This window comes from Hermetia illucens, chromosome 5, assembly GCF_905115235.1.
Source record: "Hermetia illucens chromosome 5, iHerIll2.2.curated.20191125, whole genome shotgun sequence".
NCBI lineage: Eukaryota > Metazoa > Arthropoda > Insecta > Diptera > Stratiomyidae > Hermetia > Hermetia illucens.
This window is the reverse complement of record NC_051853.1, coordinates 98250999-98268057: the sequence shown is the minus strand read 5'-3', so window position 1 is coordinate 98268057 and position 17059 is coordinate 98250999. Positions and strand designations below refer to the sequence as shown.

Below are 17059 nucleotides of genomic sequence, written 5' to 3'. Positions count from 1 at the left end.
GACCAAATTCGGATGATTTTGCCAGACTTGTTTCCTAACCATTCTGTTAAGGGAAATCAGCGAAGTATCAAGCAAACCGCCTACAACTTCCGAAAAAAGCGGCCACCAAGCCAGGCAATTCTGGGACGGCCTTGACCAACGGCAAAGCCTTAAGTGATCAGTACCTAGCATTCATGAAAGAATACCTGAGCCTCGATCATATGGTGGAAGTGCCGAAACAGCACTGACTTTCAAACCTTAATTACTAATTGCCCCATCACGCTGTAAGCAAAGGGTATAGTACAACTGCAAAATTTCGAGTTGTGTTCAATGCGTGCTTCAGACAACAGTGTCAGAAGAATCGTTGCTCATCGGTCCAAGTATCCAGAACAGCATCATTCGGGAAATTGGTGAAGTGGAGAACATATCGGCATATGATGAAAGCTGATGTGGAGAAGGCAGGTACTGATGCACCCTCAGGATCAAGATTTTCAGCGAATAGTGTACAGAATCCATCCAATGGAACTTTCTTAAAGCCTTCAAATTAACCATAGTAACGTTTAGCATTCTTGGCGCTCCTTAGCAATTCGGTCTTTACATCGACCAGCAGACGACGGAATATTGTTTCATCCTGAAGCTTGTCGAGTCCTAAAAAAGGACTTCTACGTGGATGAAGTTTTGACTGGCAGAGACACACTCAAGAAAGCGTAAAACACTCTAGCACGACCTCATCAAAGTGCTATCAAAGGGAAGTTTTAACTTACGAAACCGGGTAGGGACACACAACGATCTGCTGGAACCCATTTTTACTTCTTATCGAGAAACAACCGTGCCATTGAAGATCAATTATACACGCAGAAATGGCACCCTGATAAAGCTCGATGAGTTCAAATATAACTCTCTACCCCATGATATCCTACACATGAAAGTTAGAGAAATAGTACGCAAGAACCTCAAACAAACTTTTCACATATATGGAAATAAAGTCAATGCAGAATACCAAGTTTTGCTTCCCCAAATTAATGCTTGAGTATGAGTATCAAGCAAATTAAGGCAAATTTTCGAAATAAAAAGTGGCAGACATAAAACCCGAGCATATCTTTCATAATGTAAACAGGCTGATGAATGTACACTTGTTCCGAAACTTCGTTCTTACTAAGACCCGAGAACCTCTCGGCAATAATGCTAAAAAAGCGCAAGTCCTTGCGGAATCATTTGAGACTCAACTCAATATTCCTCCGCCACCAAACGATCCGTGTTAGTTACCTTTTCAATTACATACACCGCAGTCAGTGGATTTTCTGAGTTTTCCATAACTCCCACACCAATTTGACCCACAAGTTAAACGGTAAAAGGCAATAGAAATTATCAACGATCTCAAAATTGTATTCTCTTTATTGTTCTCAGTTGATCAGTACCATTTATTGTTGTTTCTTTCATTTTTGATGCTGACGTTAATGTGCAGCCTAAGATCTGGGACCGCCTGCTCGATCTGGATGAAGGCAGTTTGTATATCTCCCGTTTTCCTTCCCATAATATCGATATCGTCAGCATAGGTAAGCAGTTGGGTGGATGTGAATGGATGGCGCCTCTCCTATTTACATCAACACCATGGATCAGTTTTTCCAGAGCCAGAACCATAAGAATGGATGATAGGCCATCCTCATTACTTAGACCATTGTTGATGTTGAATGGTCTCGGAAGTGATCATGACGCTTTTGCCGAGCCTGGCACATTGGTCAGCCTAGTCAGTGTTATCAATTTAGTCATCTTCAAATCGATGAAAAAATGGTGCAATTTATGGCTATATTCCAACCGCGATACCCCTATAATTGCTGTACTGAGTGATCTACCCATTCTTATGTATCTTATGTGGTTGTTCACTGCCACCTGATTGTTATAGGGGATTCTACGAAGGGTTGTTATTCGAGCCCGGAGCAACATGTGTTCCGATTCTATATTGGCGCCCTTAAAAGTTTATTCTGACATTCATCAAGGCTGGAAGGTGGCGATGTTCACATAACACGTGGCCAATTTGGTTAAAAGTTATCTCGTGTGGAGAGGTCCACGTTTGTTTGTGGGCCGCTTCCAGCGTAAACCAGGTACTTCTAACTACCATTTCGTACGACACTGATAAATGGATAATCTACAGTCCGTTATTATATGTCTTTTTATGTAAGCTACGAGAGTCAACATATCGTCTGAATACGGATTCCGTCCCTTCTATGCTGTTAAAATCTCCATAATTTTGATATCCTATTTGGAACAGGCTTCAAGGTTCCGTTCTATTACCTCGTAGAAGGTAGCCCTGTTCCACTGTAGCTTCCTTCTCTAGGGGTGTGAATGTTAATGAGGCTTATATTTAAAAATTCGCCTCACAAGCGCAGAGCACATGGACGCTTAGTTTTTCAAAACCAGTAACAGCCGGTTTAATTTTTTGACTGACAATGGAGTGGAGCCTATTCGGAGCATACGGTTTACTCGATGGCCGCAATTGTAAGGTCCATACAGTCCGAGACTCCTTTTGTGGCTTCGTAACAATCATTGTTCGTGTCAGGCCGTCGGCCCTACACAACCCCCAGCCAACAACTACTCTTCCATAGTTGTTGCAATTTTTCCCGTTCTTACCGCGGGAGACTCACCTTCACCCTTCTACGCCTATAGCTTCCCGTTAAGAATGAATGCGGTCACCACATGGAGGTGGAGATATTCTTTGGCAACAGGCACTTCCCAGCTTTTATGCTCCATGGTGGTTACCAATGCATGTTTTCGTTCTGGGACCGATACTACCTTTTACCGTATTATTGGATATCTTGAACTAGCTAGCGGTTTAACAGCGAAAACATGGATTGCAGCAATCAAGTGGCTCATTGCAAAGAGTCACGTGGGACTGACAAACAGTTGCCTGAAGCAGGGAAAAAATGATTAAGAAATCATGGGGAAAACTTGCTTTCAGCAGCATAAACTGGAAGTTTATCGCATCACGGGGTGCAGATTTTGGAGGAATTTTGAAGTCAGGATGCACCCTTTTTAAGGGTGCAAATGTTCACATTGTTAGCACAGGTCTTGCTTGCGAGTGCATTGGTACTATTGAGTACTAATCCACAGGGTCTAGACGGGTGCGGGCGTCGTGGTACTTTATTTATTTATTGGTTGAAGACATGAACTCAGTTACCAGCTTTTCGGTGAGTGACCAAACGTTGTTGTATTATTAAATGTTAATCGACTCAGGGATAAATCCTTTTCTTACGTTCATATTTAACTGAGAACTTAAAGTTACCAATATGAAATGCCCTCGTACAGTACAGAGCAGTACCCAGGATTATACTGAAATGTACTAAAAACAAGAAACTGTTAAAATTCAAACGATTGCAGTAGATAAGTATTGTAAACCGGAAAACTGGGGGAAAGTTCATGGAAAAGGTCTAAAAGCCTTTAAGTTCCTTTTTCACCACTCCTACTACGTAAACATTGACTTTGCATTGAAAATTATCAGGAGTTCCTTACCGTCAATTGAGTTGTGTGCTGGAATTTTTGTATCAAATCTTTTTGGTCATCCAGCACGGCAATCAATTCCGAGCCCAAGCAAGCTCGGCACAAATTAACGTCCACTTTTAAATTCATTTTCACTAGAATTTTATCTGTAAACAACCCATATAAGTCAGACAAATCAGTCCGCCACTTCACAGAACCAAATGTCAAAACAATTTCCGACACCTTTGACAGGCACACGCAGTAGAAGGGCTAATCCCTTGGTTCACATATTTGAAAATGTAATAGAGTTGAGTAGACTATGCACAGCAGAGTAGAGTTAAAATCGGTCGGAACGGGGATTCCCAAAAAAATATATAATCAATACATTAGAAACTAAGAAAGTTTTTCATTTCTTTCTAGGTTTGCTAAAGCAACATGATCCAACAGGAAAGTGAAATGATCAATGCAAACTATTCTAATTTATGTTGACTTGATTTTTTCACTATCTGCCTTGAAAACTGTTCATAGAGTAAAATGTTGCCCCAATTAGCAAGTATGCCAAATCCATTTACCGTAACACGAAATAATTTTCTAGTGAACAAGTTTTCTGATAAATTACCACGCCATCCATGTCCAACAAAAAACCGTTCGTACACAAAAAACGCTGGAGAGGCATGAATGCAAAAATCCCGAACAGAAGCGACCGTCACAGACTGATTTTAATTGTAGATCATTCTATACAGAATACAGAATGCCTCTTATCCCGTTTCTACTTTACAACCTTATCTGTTTTCTTGGAATCCTAATGGTTATATTAATTCGCCACCAATGACCTTCCACCACATGTTATTGGAACAAGTTTATTATTTTCGAACGATATAAAATCTACTTCTACTTCGCTATCTGCTAATTGTGTATTGCTTCAACCTAATCCATTTAGGTGTTCAAAATCTAATTCTACCCAGCCGTTTTTAAGGTTTTGTGTAAAATAAAACCTTATTAAAATCGATTTAATGTCTGTCTGTCTGCCACACGCACTTTTCTCAAAAACGGCTAAACCGATCCGAACGAAATTTGGTGGACAGATGGGAACTATGAAATTCCACACATACAGCGAGTGGCATAAATTTAGGTGGAGTTTAAAGGGGGCTCCCCATACATGCAAAGGGAGGATTCAAAAAAATCTTTCACCAGATATAGTCGTGTATCAAATGAAACGTGTCGATTTGTACTTTCCGAAACTAGCATTAGTTTTGGCGTGAATTTCAAAGTGCGTGAGTAAGGAGTCAAAATGTACGCACTTAAAGTGAGACAGGATTTATTTTCGGAAACTATCCAACCCAAAAATCCGAAAAAAATCAGGGTGGTGCGCTTAGACGAAATCTAGGCTTCAAAATATGTCCCATTCCGATATTTGCTCAAATAAACTTACTAACAGTATATTACTAACTTTTAGAAATTTACTGGAAAACCCAGAGATGTCCCATTCCCGAATCTGCTCAAATAAATTTACTAATAGTATATTATCAACTCTTAGAAATTGACTTAAGAAAACCCCTTAAGTTCATCCTAGGTGTATTAAATTTTGCAGCAGCCTCGTACATACACAGACAGCCTCGTACATACACATGCCAAGTTTCATGAAAATCCAACTATTAGTGTCAAAGTTATAGCAGTTCAAACTTATCAATTTCGTGCAAATCAATAGCATCCTAAGCCATACAAATAAGATGCTGACGACATAATTAACGAGCATAATTGACATTCGAATGAAATATTAAAATTCGATTCGAGAAGAATCTAATTCTCCCCTTTTTTTATATTTGATGTAGGTTACATTCTTGGCAGTTGCTAATAATATTAAACTCACAGAGTGAAGCGTGTAAGGTTGACTATTATCAATACAGTGGTTTCCATCAAATTTATTTTAATCGCTTTGTAAAAAATAGAGGAGAATGGAATTTTAACTGTGTGACACGGAGCTGTCGTGCACTAGTCGCTCCTCATATCTTTTTCTTTTTCTTCAGCCTTTGTCCCGTTCACAAGCGGGGTTGGCTCGTCGTGATCGGTTTCGTATTTTATTTTATCAAATGCCTGATCAGGTTGTAATCGCGAGGCCTTTAAATCCCCATCCAGCGTATCAAGCCACCATTGTTTTGGCCGGCTTTTAGGTTGCTTACCATTGACTTCGATGTTCGGACCAATATTGGTAAGTGAATTCTCGTTTGCGTGAATTACGTGAGCACACCATCGAAAACGCCTCTCTGCTAGTTTTTCCACGATTGGTGCAAACCCATATCGATCGCGGATATTCTCATTTCAGACGTGATCAAAACGTGTCACGTAACCAGTGCAATGCAACATCTTCGTCCCCATTACCGCAAGACGCCGCTCATTGGCATTTATATTCGTCCAACACTGAGAGCTAGAAAGAGCGGCAGATGGACGACATTTTTTTGTATAATAGTGAACGCAAAAGATGAAAATTGGAACATTTTTTCAACAACTACAAAATTTTTAATTTTAATTATTTTTACTTACATATTCCTATAAAAATAGTTAGTATTGTAAAATTATAGCCTTGTTGGTTTCAGATCAAAATTGGAGTCGCTACACGTTCCGCAATTGAAGAACTCCAGTAACGACTTTCAGCGGTCTAACGTCGTGTAGCTTTGTTATATAAACTTATTCGAAATATAACTAATATAGCGATTTGATGGGAGTCTAAGTAATGCTTCCTACTAAAAAAATCGTTAAATATAAATATAATGTTAAAATCTCAGACTGAAATGTACAATATTTCCAAATAGCGCAAAAAATGGAACACGCCACAGTAGGTTCAAAAATACCCAACTATAAGCAACAGCTGCTCCAATCGTCCCTCCCATATATAATTTGCGATCCTATATTGTTCTAGTCAACTCACTCAGGCTAACATTTTATGCAAAAATGTGTATTATTAGAAAATAAAGATTCGGTATGCGAGGAAGAATTTTGGAACATGTCATTAATAATATCTGTCCATCGGAATCAGTTCGTGTCAAGTTCTTATCGTGATCAAATTGTTTAAGAATATCAAACGTATGACATTCTTTTCGTCTCTTTCGAATGCTGATCAAATTCGTATATATTGTAAGTTTTTATTATATGATTAATATAATTCAGAAATGTAAAATCATCTTTACTTCTTGTCTCCAACACCTTTGGTGTTTCCTTCAAAATCCTTCTTTGATACTGACACGTTTAATTTCCAATTAACGTACTTATATTGGTGTTAAAATGCTAATTCAATAGATTTCAGTTTGCTCTGTGAATCTGTTTGGATGTGTAGAAAAAATTAATAAAAATAATAATCGTTGGCGCAACAATCCATATTGGATCAGGGCCTTGAAGTGTGTTAGAGCACTTCATTCAAGACCATAACGGTACACTACAGTAGACTGTAGGAGGCAATGTGGTCAGCATTGCGCTCGCCCGAGATTATTACCCTGATTTGACTCAGGTACTCATTCACAGCTGAGTCGACTGGTATCCGACGTCAAATCACGATACAAATTCCACCGTCACCAGTGAGATTTGTACCGCGACCTTCCGTACAACAGCCTTGGCTCTAACTACTCGCTTTATCAAACTAAAATTGGAGCAGGAAGGAGAAAAATAAACAATTCAGAAACCGAAAGCTCAACGCTTTAAGAATGTTACGATCTTTCCATTCATTCATACCTCGTAGTGCATATCCATTTAGAATATTACGCGATTTATTTGAATGTCATACTGATATTTTATGACTCCTTAGAATTTATCCGAATAGGCCGGCTTTGACCCAATATATCTTTCTTAATAGTAGGGACTTCCCAATATTACCTTCATATTTTTGTTTTATGGGTGGAGGTGGAAATTTTAAAAAGACGTTGCTGCGCCAGGTTGCAGCAGTGTATGGGATTCTTACCCACTAAAACCACCCCCAACTTCTCTGCCCATATCCTCGCGGGACCACCGCGAAGTATTACTTCGCGAGGAGGGCTCTGGTTTCCACCAGCACAACTAGGTCACGGGCCCGTCGCGCTTTCCGGACTCGTTCCAGTCACTGCAGCTTTTCCTGTATCGCAGTTACTGTTGCGTCTATCGTATTCCAATTTGTTGCGGACCTCAGCATCTTCTCCAGGAAATTATGGGGTTCGATAACTGCGTTGAGGGCGTCGTTTAACAACCCCCTTTCATTCGAATGCGTTTAGTGACGCATGGGGGACAGTCTGGGGACTCATCCAATCCGAAGGGATGCAAGTACTTCCTATATTCACCGTGTCTCGTAAGGAACTGGATTAGGTGGTAGTTCAACTCTCCATTACCTACATATTAAGATCGATGTTACCCACTGTATATGTATTTCTAAGATATGCGTAAGATATTTTCTAATAACTTTTCCAAATATAATAATGTACTATAATTAACATTATTTGAGCAAATATCTGAGTGGATTGTTTTTTAAAGAGTCCTTGTATGACTATTTAATGAAGCTGAAACATAGCCTCATTGAAATTCAAACAGGAAAAAGCAAGTTCAGAAACCGGAAGCTATGCGCTTCAGGTATAAAAGATTTGGTTTCCCTATGTGAGTGCATAACAGTTCCGTAAGTACATAGTTGAAAATTCAATTGTCCCCTATTTTTTAAAGAGCGATTTACACAAACAATTTGCCCTGGAAAACACTGTATTGATAATAGTCAACCTCATACGCTTCACACTAGAAGTTCAACATTATTAGCAGATGTGAAGAAGCTCACCGCTAACAAAACTGTTAGCGATAGTTGGATTTCCTTCAAACTCATTGATAGAATTATGCCCTATATTGGTACCAAATTTAGTTCTTCTAGGATGAACTTAATGGATAAATTTCCAAACTATAGTAATATGCTACTATCAACTTTGTCTGAGCATATAACGATATGGGGTATATTTTGAGGCCTAGATTTCGTATAGATGCACCATTGTAATTCAGATTTTTCGGTTGGATAGGTTCTGAGAACGGGATTCACTTTTTGGGGCTCAAATTTTGAGCGGTCGTTTCCTTATATTGCACCCAATACCCAAGGTATAACCAGGTTCGAAAAGTACTAATCGAGCCTCTCATTTGAGACCCCACGGTAAAAAAAATGTTGCACCCGCCTTTCACACAAAACCTTAAAAAAGGCTGGGGAAGAATAGCTTGTTCATATTTAGGTCTTTAATATTGTATTTCACTCGAATGTCAATTGTCCTCGTTAATTATGACGTCAGCATTTTAACTTCGTGGGAAAATGATAAGTTTGGAACGATAAAACTTTAATATTAATAGCCAGATTTCTATGAAGTTTGGCAATATTATGTGCTATACCGCCCCCTATTCTACTGCAAAATTTAGTAGGGGGGTTTCAGTCAATTTCATAAAGTTTTTTTTGGGTAGAGTAGTTTCTAAAAATAAATCTTGTCTCACTTTAAGTGTGCACATTTTGATCCTTTGCCCGTCCATTTTCCAAATTACGTCAACGTTACAGAATATTCTTGTGAAAGTATTAACTGAAATCTTTCATTTGATGCCCCACAGGACTATACTCGTATATGGCGAAAAAAATTTACCTCATCCCTTTGTATGTATGCCCCACCACCTACATTTACGTCACTCACTGTAAGGGATTTCATAGTTCCCACATGTCTACCAAATTATGTTTGAATCGGTTTAACCGTTTTGGAGAAAAGTACGTGTGCGATTAAAAAAAAATACAACCAAGTCAACAATTGGAAATTCGTCGCTTCAGGTATGAACAATTTTGTGTTTTTATGTAAGGATATTTAAATGCGTAACTGTTCCGTTAGTAGTCACCTCGTAATGTATGTCCATTTAGTCTATCAAAGTCTTCACGGCAATGTAATATTCAATAGCTTGAGTTGCGGTAAACGTATACAAAGGAGGCAACTTTAACCTATCATACCTTTGTTAGTGATAATCGTATTAAGGGGGATTTCCATTCAATTTTTAAAAAAGATAGTAATATACTATTATTAACTTTATTTGAGCAGATATTATTCTGGAGGGTATTGTGGGGCCAGATAACATAAAGGGACAGATTCATTGTTTTTTTTTTATTTTTCCGCTCAGAAACTACTTCTGAGACCGTGAAATAAGTCCTCACTTTCTACCACCGGAACACGCAGATTTTAGGTTCATGTTTTTAAGATCCTTATCAAATTTCATGTCATCAGGTAGAGCGATTTCCAAATAAAATGTTTTTAACAAGATAAGATTTTGTTTTATACAAAGCCTGGAAAAGTTGTCTCACATTATATGTATCAACTACCTATCTATTATCTTATACACAGAGGGATTCTGATAGAAAAGATCGGGAAACGACTTAGGCTCGAGTGACTTCATAACTGCCAAGAATTCAGTATCACAACTTCAGTAGTAGCAGTTACAAATGTTATGGCACAATCAATTCCAACTGACATAAACTATGGTCCACCAAACCACACGTAGAAGGGCTTCGAACCAAGTTCTTTGTGATCCTGGGATGCAAGGGCGGTATCGCACAACAATGACGGCTCTAACGACATATATGAAAAATTTCCGTATCTAAAAGCTATTCCTATCTGGAGCGTTCAGTTTCCAATTTGTTACATATGTATCTAAATTAACTCTATTTCAGTTTATTATTTTTATTGATTTATTATTTATTAACATTGATTTCAACAATATTAATAGCAATGGCAAGTCGAAAATTGATTTAATCCTTATAAAAGATAACAAATAATAGCAATATTAACTCAATTCGTTATAAAATCAAATATCATCTGTTGCAGTCATTTGTTCGAGTGTCTGATGCATTTTTAGGTGATTCAGAAATTCCTCCCTATATAATATAACATTAAAATTACAAATTATTATTTAAAAATGAATTAATTTACCTGCTTATAAAAACCTCGTTGCATTCTTCACAAAGGAAACTGTCTTCAGACTCGCTACCCTCTTGGTCTGAATCGATAACGTCTGGTTCTGCTTCTGTTTCGTTATTCGCAGAAAGCTCCTCTCTCTGATGAGCGGATTCGTCATGGATTCGCAAATGTGTTTGCAGCGATTGTTTTGTACCAAAAGATTTGCAGCAATACTTGCAACTTATTTTGTTTTTGCCTTCCTTATTGTGCAAAAACATATGATTTCGGAAAGTGTACTTCGAATGCAGTTTTTTATCGCATATTTCACACGTGTAGATTTGCCCTCGATAGCTAGAATGCTTACGTATGTTATGACGCTGAAATTATAGTAAGAATAAAAAACAGCCTTATGAATTAGGGCTAACGTAGCTACCCGTAATCCTTCCTTTACAGTGAAACACAGATTGCAATCTTCACAGCGGAACGGCTTTTCGCCAGTATGAATCCTTTGATGCATGCTGAGCAATCTCTTTCGACTAAATCCCCTCCCACACATAGTGCATGTATGGGGTTTTTCCCCTGTATGTCGTAGCATGTGCTGCTTTAGCGATCCTTTCTGAGTAAATGCGCTCTGACATACCGAGCATTGAAACGGTTTAGCATCTGAATGTGTTAGGATATGACGAGTTAAATTCGTCCGACTAGAGAAAGTTTTATTGCATATATGGCAGAGGGTAGCATCGGAGGGATGTGGTCGTATTGTTTCATCTAGGAAATCTTCCTCTTCGTTATTGCCCTCGGAAAAATTCGCAGACTTTTCAACGTACATTTCTTCCTTGTTTTCTGCCTCTTCACAGGATTGCTCTACTAAAGGCTCAACGTATGTGTAATTAAGGGTGATAACTTCGCTTTCGTCCTCATTTCCCATTTTTGTGTTATCTGCAAGATTTTCGGGCAGTACTTCTATTTCCAACATCGTTCGCTGTTTATTTGGGTCGTCTTCACATTCCCTTTCATCGTTTGTACTGTGAATTGTATGTTCCGAAATCATCGAATCTCCCCTATTTTGCTGACTATTCTGTTGGAAGTTTCCTATTTCAGACGCGAACTTGGTATTCACAGTGTGAACGAATGTGCGCAGGTGTACATCAGATGCCATACTCTGTTGTTGGAACTCATATGCTGAATTCAAGCGCTCCGAACAATTTCCGCAAAGCGATGATGGCAGACCATCATCTTCAAAAATCTATAATATTAGAAACAAAACAAAATTGAAGTTAGATGGGACGAATAATTTATTTAGCACTGAAGGGAATCGATGAGCAGAACGCACACCTAACAAAGAGCTCACAACGTGATAATGCAATAAATATCAAGTATTTTTGCTCATTTTTAAGGTTTTGTGTAAATCAAAACCTTAGTAGAATCGGTTTATAGATGAACGGAAATCTTTTCGAAGAATGGATTGAAAAATTCGATAAGCAATTTTTACATGCAGGTCGAGAAATGTTATTATTCATTAATAATTATTTCTCGTGTCCGGATAGCTGAGTGGTTAGAGCGCAAGGCTGTCGTACGGAAGGTCGCGGTTCAAATCTCACTGGTGGCAGTGGAATTTGTATCGTGATTTGACGTCGGATACCAGTCGACTCAGCTGTGAATGAGTACCTGAGTCAAATCAGGGTAATAATCTCGGGCGAGCGCAGTGCTGACCATATTGCCTCCTAGTGTACCGTTACGGTCTTGAATGAAGTGCTCTAACACACTTCAAGGCCCTGATCCAACATGGATTGTTTCGCCAACGATTATTATTATTATTATTTTTGCTCAATTTTGTCTATATCGCGATCCGAAGAGTAAAGTTACAAATGTGGTGTCAAATACACCTCGTTAATGTTCATCGAAGAAATTCTCTCTCTCTTCTTTGTTTTGGTCATAAACACTGTTAAACAACAAGATGTCCAAAAATGGATTGATCGCGTCATGCGCCCCGCCTCCTTTGAGTGCCGAAGATGTCGAAGCCCAAAGTTTTAGCCCCTGTTGAAAAGGCCCCCAAAACGAAAGGAACGAAGGAACGCGCAAATAGTCGCTTACGACGAAAGCGTCCTTAAAAAGTCTTTCCCAGCATTAATTGACAAGATTTTTCGCCCAGACGAAACCAGAAAAAGCCAGGATGGTCTCTACTTTGTCGAAACGATTAAATATTTCAAATTAAATGGTTTCATCGGCGCCAAGAAAATCGGTATTTCCCGTTCACGTATAACCCTTGACACCGCTGAAAGTGCGAACGATTTTGTCTAAAACGAAAAGTTGAAGGAGGGAGAGCCTTTATTATTATTATTGAAGTTAGATGGTTAATTTATTCCTCAAAACTATGTTTACCGCTTCGGTATTGTAAATAGAATTCCCACTTCCTCCCCAGAAAAGGAAATCCTTGAAGGACTCACCTCTCTTATAAAAGTTGTAAAAGTGCAACGATTAAAATCCGGAGGATCCCGAGGACTTTCTTTCGGTTACTACTGTGAAATTTACTTTCGAAGGATTTGACCTCCCCGAAATATTTCCCAAACACCGATAACGTGGCAAATGTGGAAAATTAGGTCACCCTTCCAGTCACTGCAAAGCTTCCAATCAAAGATGTCTAACATGCGGCAAAACCCGGCATGCAATGATCCATGCAAAAGCCCAAAGTGCTTGGTTTGCGGTAGCCCTAACCACCAAGTTCGGGACAAAGCTTGTCCAAAATGGCTAGAGTATCTTCAAAATAATCAGATAGCTGCCATACAGAACGTAACAATTGGAGAAGTCCAAAGCAATTGTGACAATTACTATGATTTCTAAGTTCATTTTCGGAAAAGCTTTCCCGTCCCTTACGAAAAATAGGGTTTTGTCCATCAGAAACCCTCAAGAGGATATAAATAAAATAAGAATACGAAAACGAAAAACAAACCAACACATGCCCTCAAATCATTGGTAGCCAGGCACATCAACGAACATATAAGGGGGCCAACACATGCCCTCAAATCATTGGTAGACACATCATCGAGGAGAAACATACAATAACGGGGGATGACCTAATGGTAATTAAAGAGGTTAATGACTTCCGTATGCGTTCAGCATTAGAAAGTTTGATTATCCACAAGATACGTGAAGATAAAAGAATTCACCGTGATTTAGGAAACATTAAGATTGGGCTTTTTTGGTTAATTAGGCAAGCAATTAAATTAGGTAGCAATTAAGGTCTAGATTTAAGTATTTAAGCACAAGACAAGCTGGTCCATAAGTAGGTCAGACTAAAACTCATTGAGGAAGAGGACAACTGGTCCTCGAAATACCGGTATATGAGTAATATAAAAACATTTATTCGGTATTTAAAAAACAAATTTAGTATTTTTTAGTTTTCCCCCACGGGCCTGTGAACACGAAAAGTACAGGAAGCAACCGCACCTGGCGCGCAAGTTTTACCAACAAGTCAGCAGGATGAAGCCTTATACAACTCGGTTCAATATGGAGGCGACCAACTACACCAAGGGGTTCATCAACTTATGCTCAAGGTGTGTGATAGCGAGTCAATACCTGACGACTAGCAACGAGGCATTATCTGTCCCATACATGAACAGGGGGATAACACGCAGTGCAGCAATTATAGAGGTATCACGTTACTGAATACCATCTATAAGATATTTTCCACTGTCTTGCAAGGTCAAATAGCCTCATACGCCCAGAATATCATTGCCCCATACCAAAGAGGCTTCACTCCTGGCAAATCAGTAATGTACATCGCCTTTCCCAATCCCTTCATGCTCCGTTTTACGTCCCCCCTGTCGCCCATCATCCCGCTCTCGAGTTCGATGCTCAGATATCCCAAATCCATTCTTCTGTCGCTCGCAAACCTACCAAATTCAACTTTCGTAAGGCGAACTTCACCTTCTATACCATTTTATCTGATCTTCTTCCTTGTTACGTTCCATCCTCTCCTAAGTGCTTACGCTCTTACCCCGTCTGGTTCACCAGTGAAGTTCACAAAAAACTACGTTAAAAACAGACTGTCTTCTAGAAACTAGGCTGACTTAGTTTTTTTTCAAATCTCTACGCTCCTCGGTCAAATCACTAATACGTTAATCCAGAAACGAATATTTGACCAGCGTGGAAGACTCACTAAAGGGCGGGAAAGGTGAAACCTTTCTTTCTGGTCCCACATTCGCAACTCCCGCTGTCCTGCCCAGTTATCTCCTCCGTTTATTAAATTCTCTGGCTGCTCAGCTAACTCCCCACAACTATCTTGTGATTTACTCTGACGCTAATTTTCCTCCTCCTTCCTCCGAATCCCTCCCGATAGTGGATAGTCTTACTCCTATCCTTGTCGAGTACCTCATTGGCAAACTTGATGCCAATGTCGAAACTGTCGATGGTCTTCCAAACCTCTTTTTGGTCAAAACTGGTAAGACCATCTCTCTTCCCCTCTCTCTTTTATTTTCAAGAAAAGCTTCGAAGAGAATCATTTTCCCGGCTTGTGGAAAGAGACTCTCATCATCCCCATACACAAAGGAGGCGATCGTACGCTTGCCGAGAATTACTGTCTCATTTCCCTCCTCCTCTCCGGTTCCAAAATCCTGGAAAGATATGTCAGCGACTGGTTTTCCGCCATCACATAGTGAAAGAGCAACACGGTTTCGTTAAGCTTAGGTCCACTACCTCCAACCTGCTTGGCTTTATCAACTCTGTCGTCAAATGTCTAAATTCACCGCAAGAAGTACATACCATTTACACTGATTTCGCTAAAGCCTTCGACACTGTAAATCACCAGATACTTCTATCCAAACTTTCGTCTTTAAGCGTTCTTTGCCACACCCTCAACCGATCCTGCCGCGTCTCTTTGACGGCTGTACTTCCCGCTCCTTCTCCCCCTCTTCTGGCTTCCCACAGAGATCTATTCTAGGCCCTTTGTTATTTTTATTTATTATTAACAACCTTCCCCCTCTCTTTACTTATCTCTGTTTGCTCTATGCAGACGACCTTAAGCTGTTTTCCGCTATATCGTTGCCTATGGACTGTGTTTCCCTTCAATCTAGCCTAGCGCTAAACGTCAGAAAGTGTCACTCTATGTGCTACTCATTAAAATTCTCAACCACTTCTTTCTCCTACTCTCTTGACGGACATTCCTTATCTTGTTTATATTCCGCTCAAGACCTCGGAGTCACTTTCGACAATAAGTTCCGCTTTGAAACCCATTGCCTCGAAGTCACCAATCGAGCAGCAAAATTTTCAGGCTTTATACTTCGCTTCTCCTCTAATTTTAACTCCATCCAACCCTCTTTAGCTCTCCTCAATTCCCTCGAGTACAGCTCCGTGATCTGGTCACCGTCCCGTAATTGTAATTGTCTTGCCGTCGAAAATGTGCAACGTAAATTCACCCGTTCCCTCTTCTTTAAGAAAAGCTTCCCTCGTATGGACTACCCCTCCCGCCTCCGCTTTGTAAACCTTCCCTTCCTACAACAGCGTAGATCCTATCTGGATCTACGCACATTTTTTAAACTCTCCTCGGGTCTGATGGACTGCTCCGCCGCTAACAACATCACCTGCCGTCCTGCGTCTTATAACACACGTAGCGCAGACATTTTCAACGTGCCTTTCGCAGAGCTCGAAGTCTGTTTTCATTCCCCGATTCCTAGACTTTCCCGAAATTACAAAGCACAATAGCTTGGTCCTTCTAACTTCTCTACTTAAAGTAGCATAGAATAAGATTATTGCTTTCTCCTCCTCCTGAGGACAATAATTAATTGGAGTTTACTCTGTTTGCTGTCCGTTAAATTAAATAAATAAATAGATCATATTTTCTCTCTGCGACAAGCGATGGGAAAACTGCTATGGCAGCATAACCAGGGTAAAGCTGTACACGGCCATGAGAGAATTCGGTATCCCGACGAAATTGATAAAACTGACTAGGCTGGCAATGTACGAGGAAAGTCTATAAGGGCAATATGTATGGTTGAAAAAGAAGGCAGATTGAGCGATGGCGTAGGCCAGGACGTCAGACAGCTTTTACGGATATCGAATTGGTGGAACTCGGCGCATAACCAAGGTGTCTGGAGTTCCTTAGCCGGCTGCATGTATGCATAAATTGAAAGTGACCCCTCAGAGAACCGGTATGGACGATGCGTTGGCCGTGGACATGTTCAGAGAGAGAGACGCGGACAACTGGGTAACACAAATACAAATGTTTACTTAACACAGGCAGGTCTATCCGGTGATAAATACTTTTTTTTAACCCAGGCATTTGTCTGACTCAAACTCTGAATAATGCTTGAAAATCCCATATACTTTTGCTTGCCTTTTATCTGAGGAAAATACAGACATTTCCCTAAATTTGAAAATAATTGCAGCAGGTCTATTGCTTTAGCGAACACTAGCCGCGTCCCCTTTAACATTCACTAGGCTTACGAGCCTTGGGGAATGTTGCGTTTGTCTCCCTGCCGAAACACGGGTTTGGGGCCACCAGATCCATACCCTGCTCTCTGCACCAAAATCCGCTGATTTGTAAAATCATAGTCTCGATCCCATGTTAAACCAGTTTGCAGATCATAAGTGTCGCTTGTGATTGATGCTAGTGTAAATCCAACATTGGATTGGAGCTCATTTCCGATGGGCTTACTATACCATGTACCGTAGTATCGCACCACATGAGAATAAAGGATGCA

General features: G+C 39.8%; 1 protein-coding gene across 1 annotated transcript in view; it reads right to left on the bottom strand.

Annotated features, from left to right (window-relative positions):
* LOC119658172 (zinc finger protein 347-like) overlaps positions 1-17059 on the bottom strand; it is a 32983-nt gene that overhangs the window by 15382 nt on the left and 542 nt on the right. The window contains exons 2-5 of the mRNA XM_038065439.1: positions 10795-11607; positions 10395-10738; positions 10288-10339; positions 3487-3696 (exon numbers count right to left, since the gene is read on the bottom strand). Coding sequence (XP_037921367.1) covers positions 3487-3696; positions 10288-10339; positions 10395-10738; positions 10795-11607 — 1419 coding nt within the window. The remainder of the gene's footprint in view (positions 1-3486; positions 3697-10287; positions 10340-10394; positions 10739-10794; positions 11608-17059) is intronic.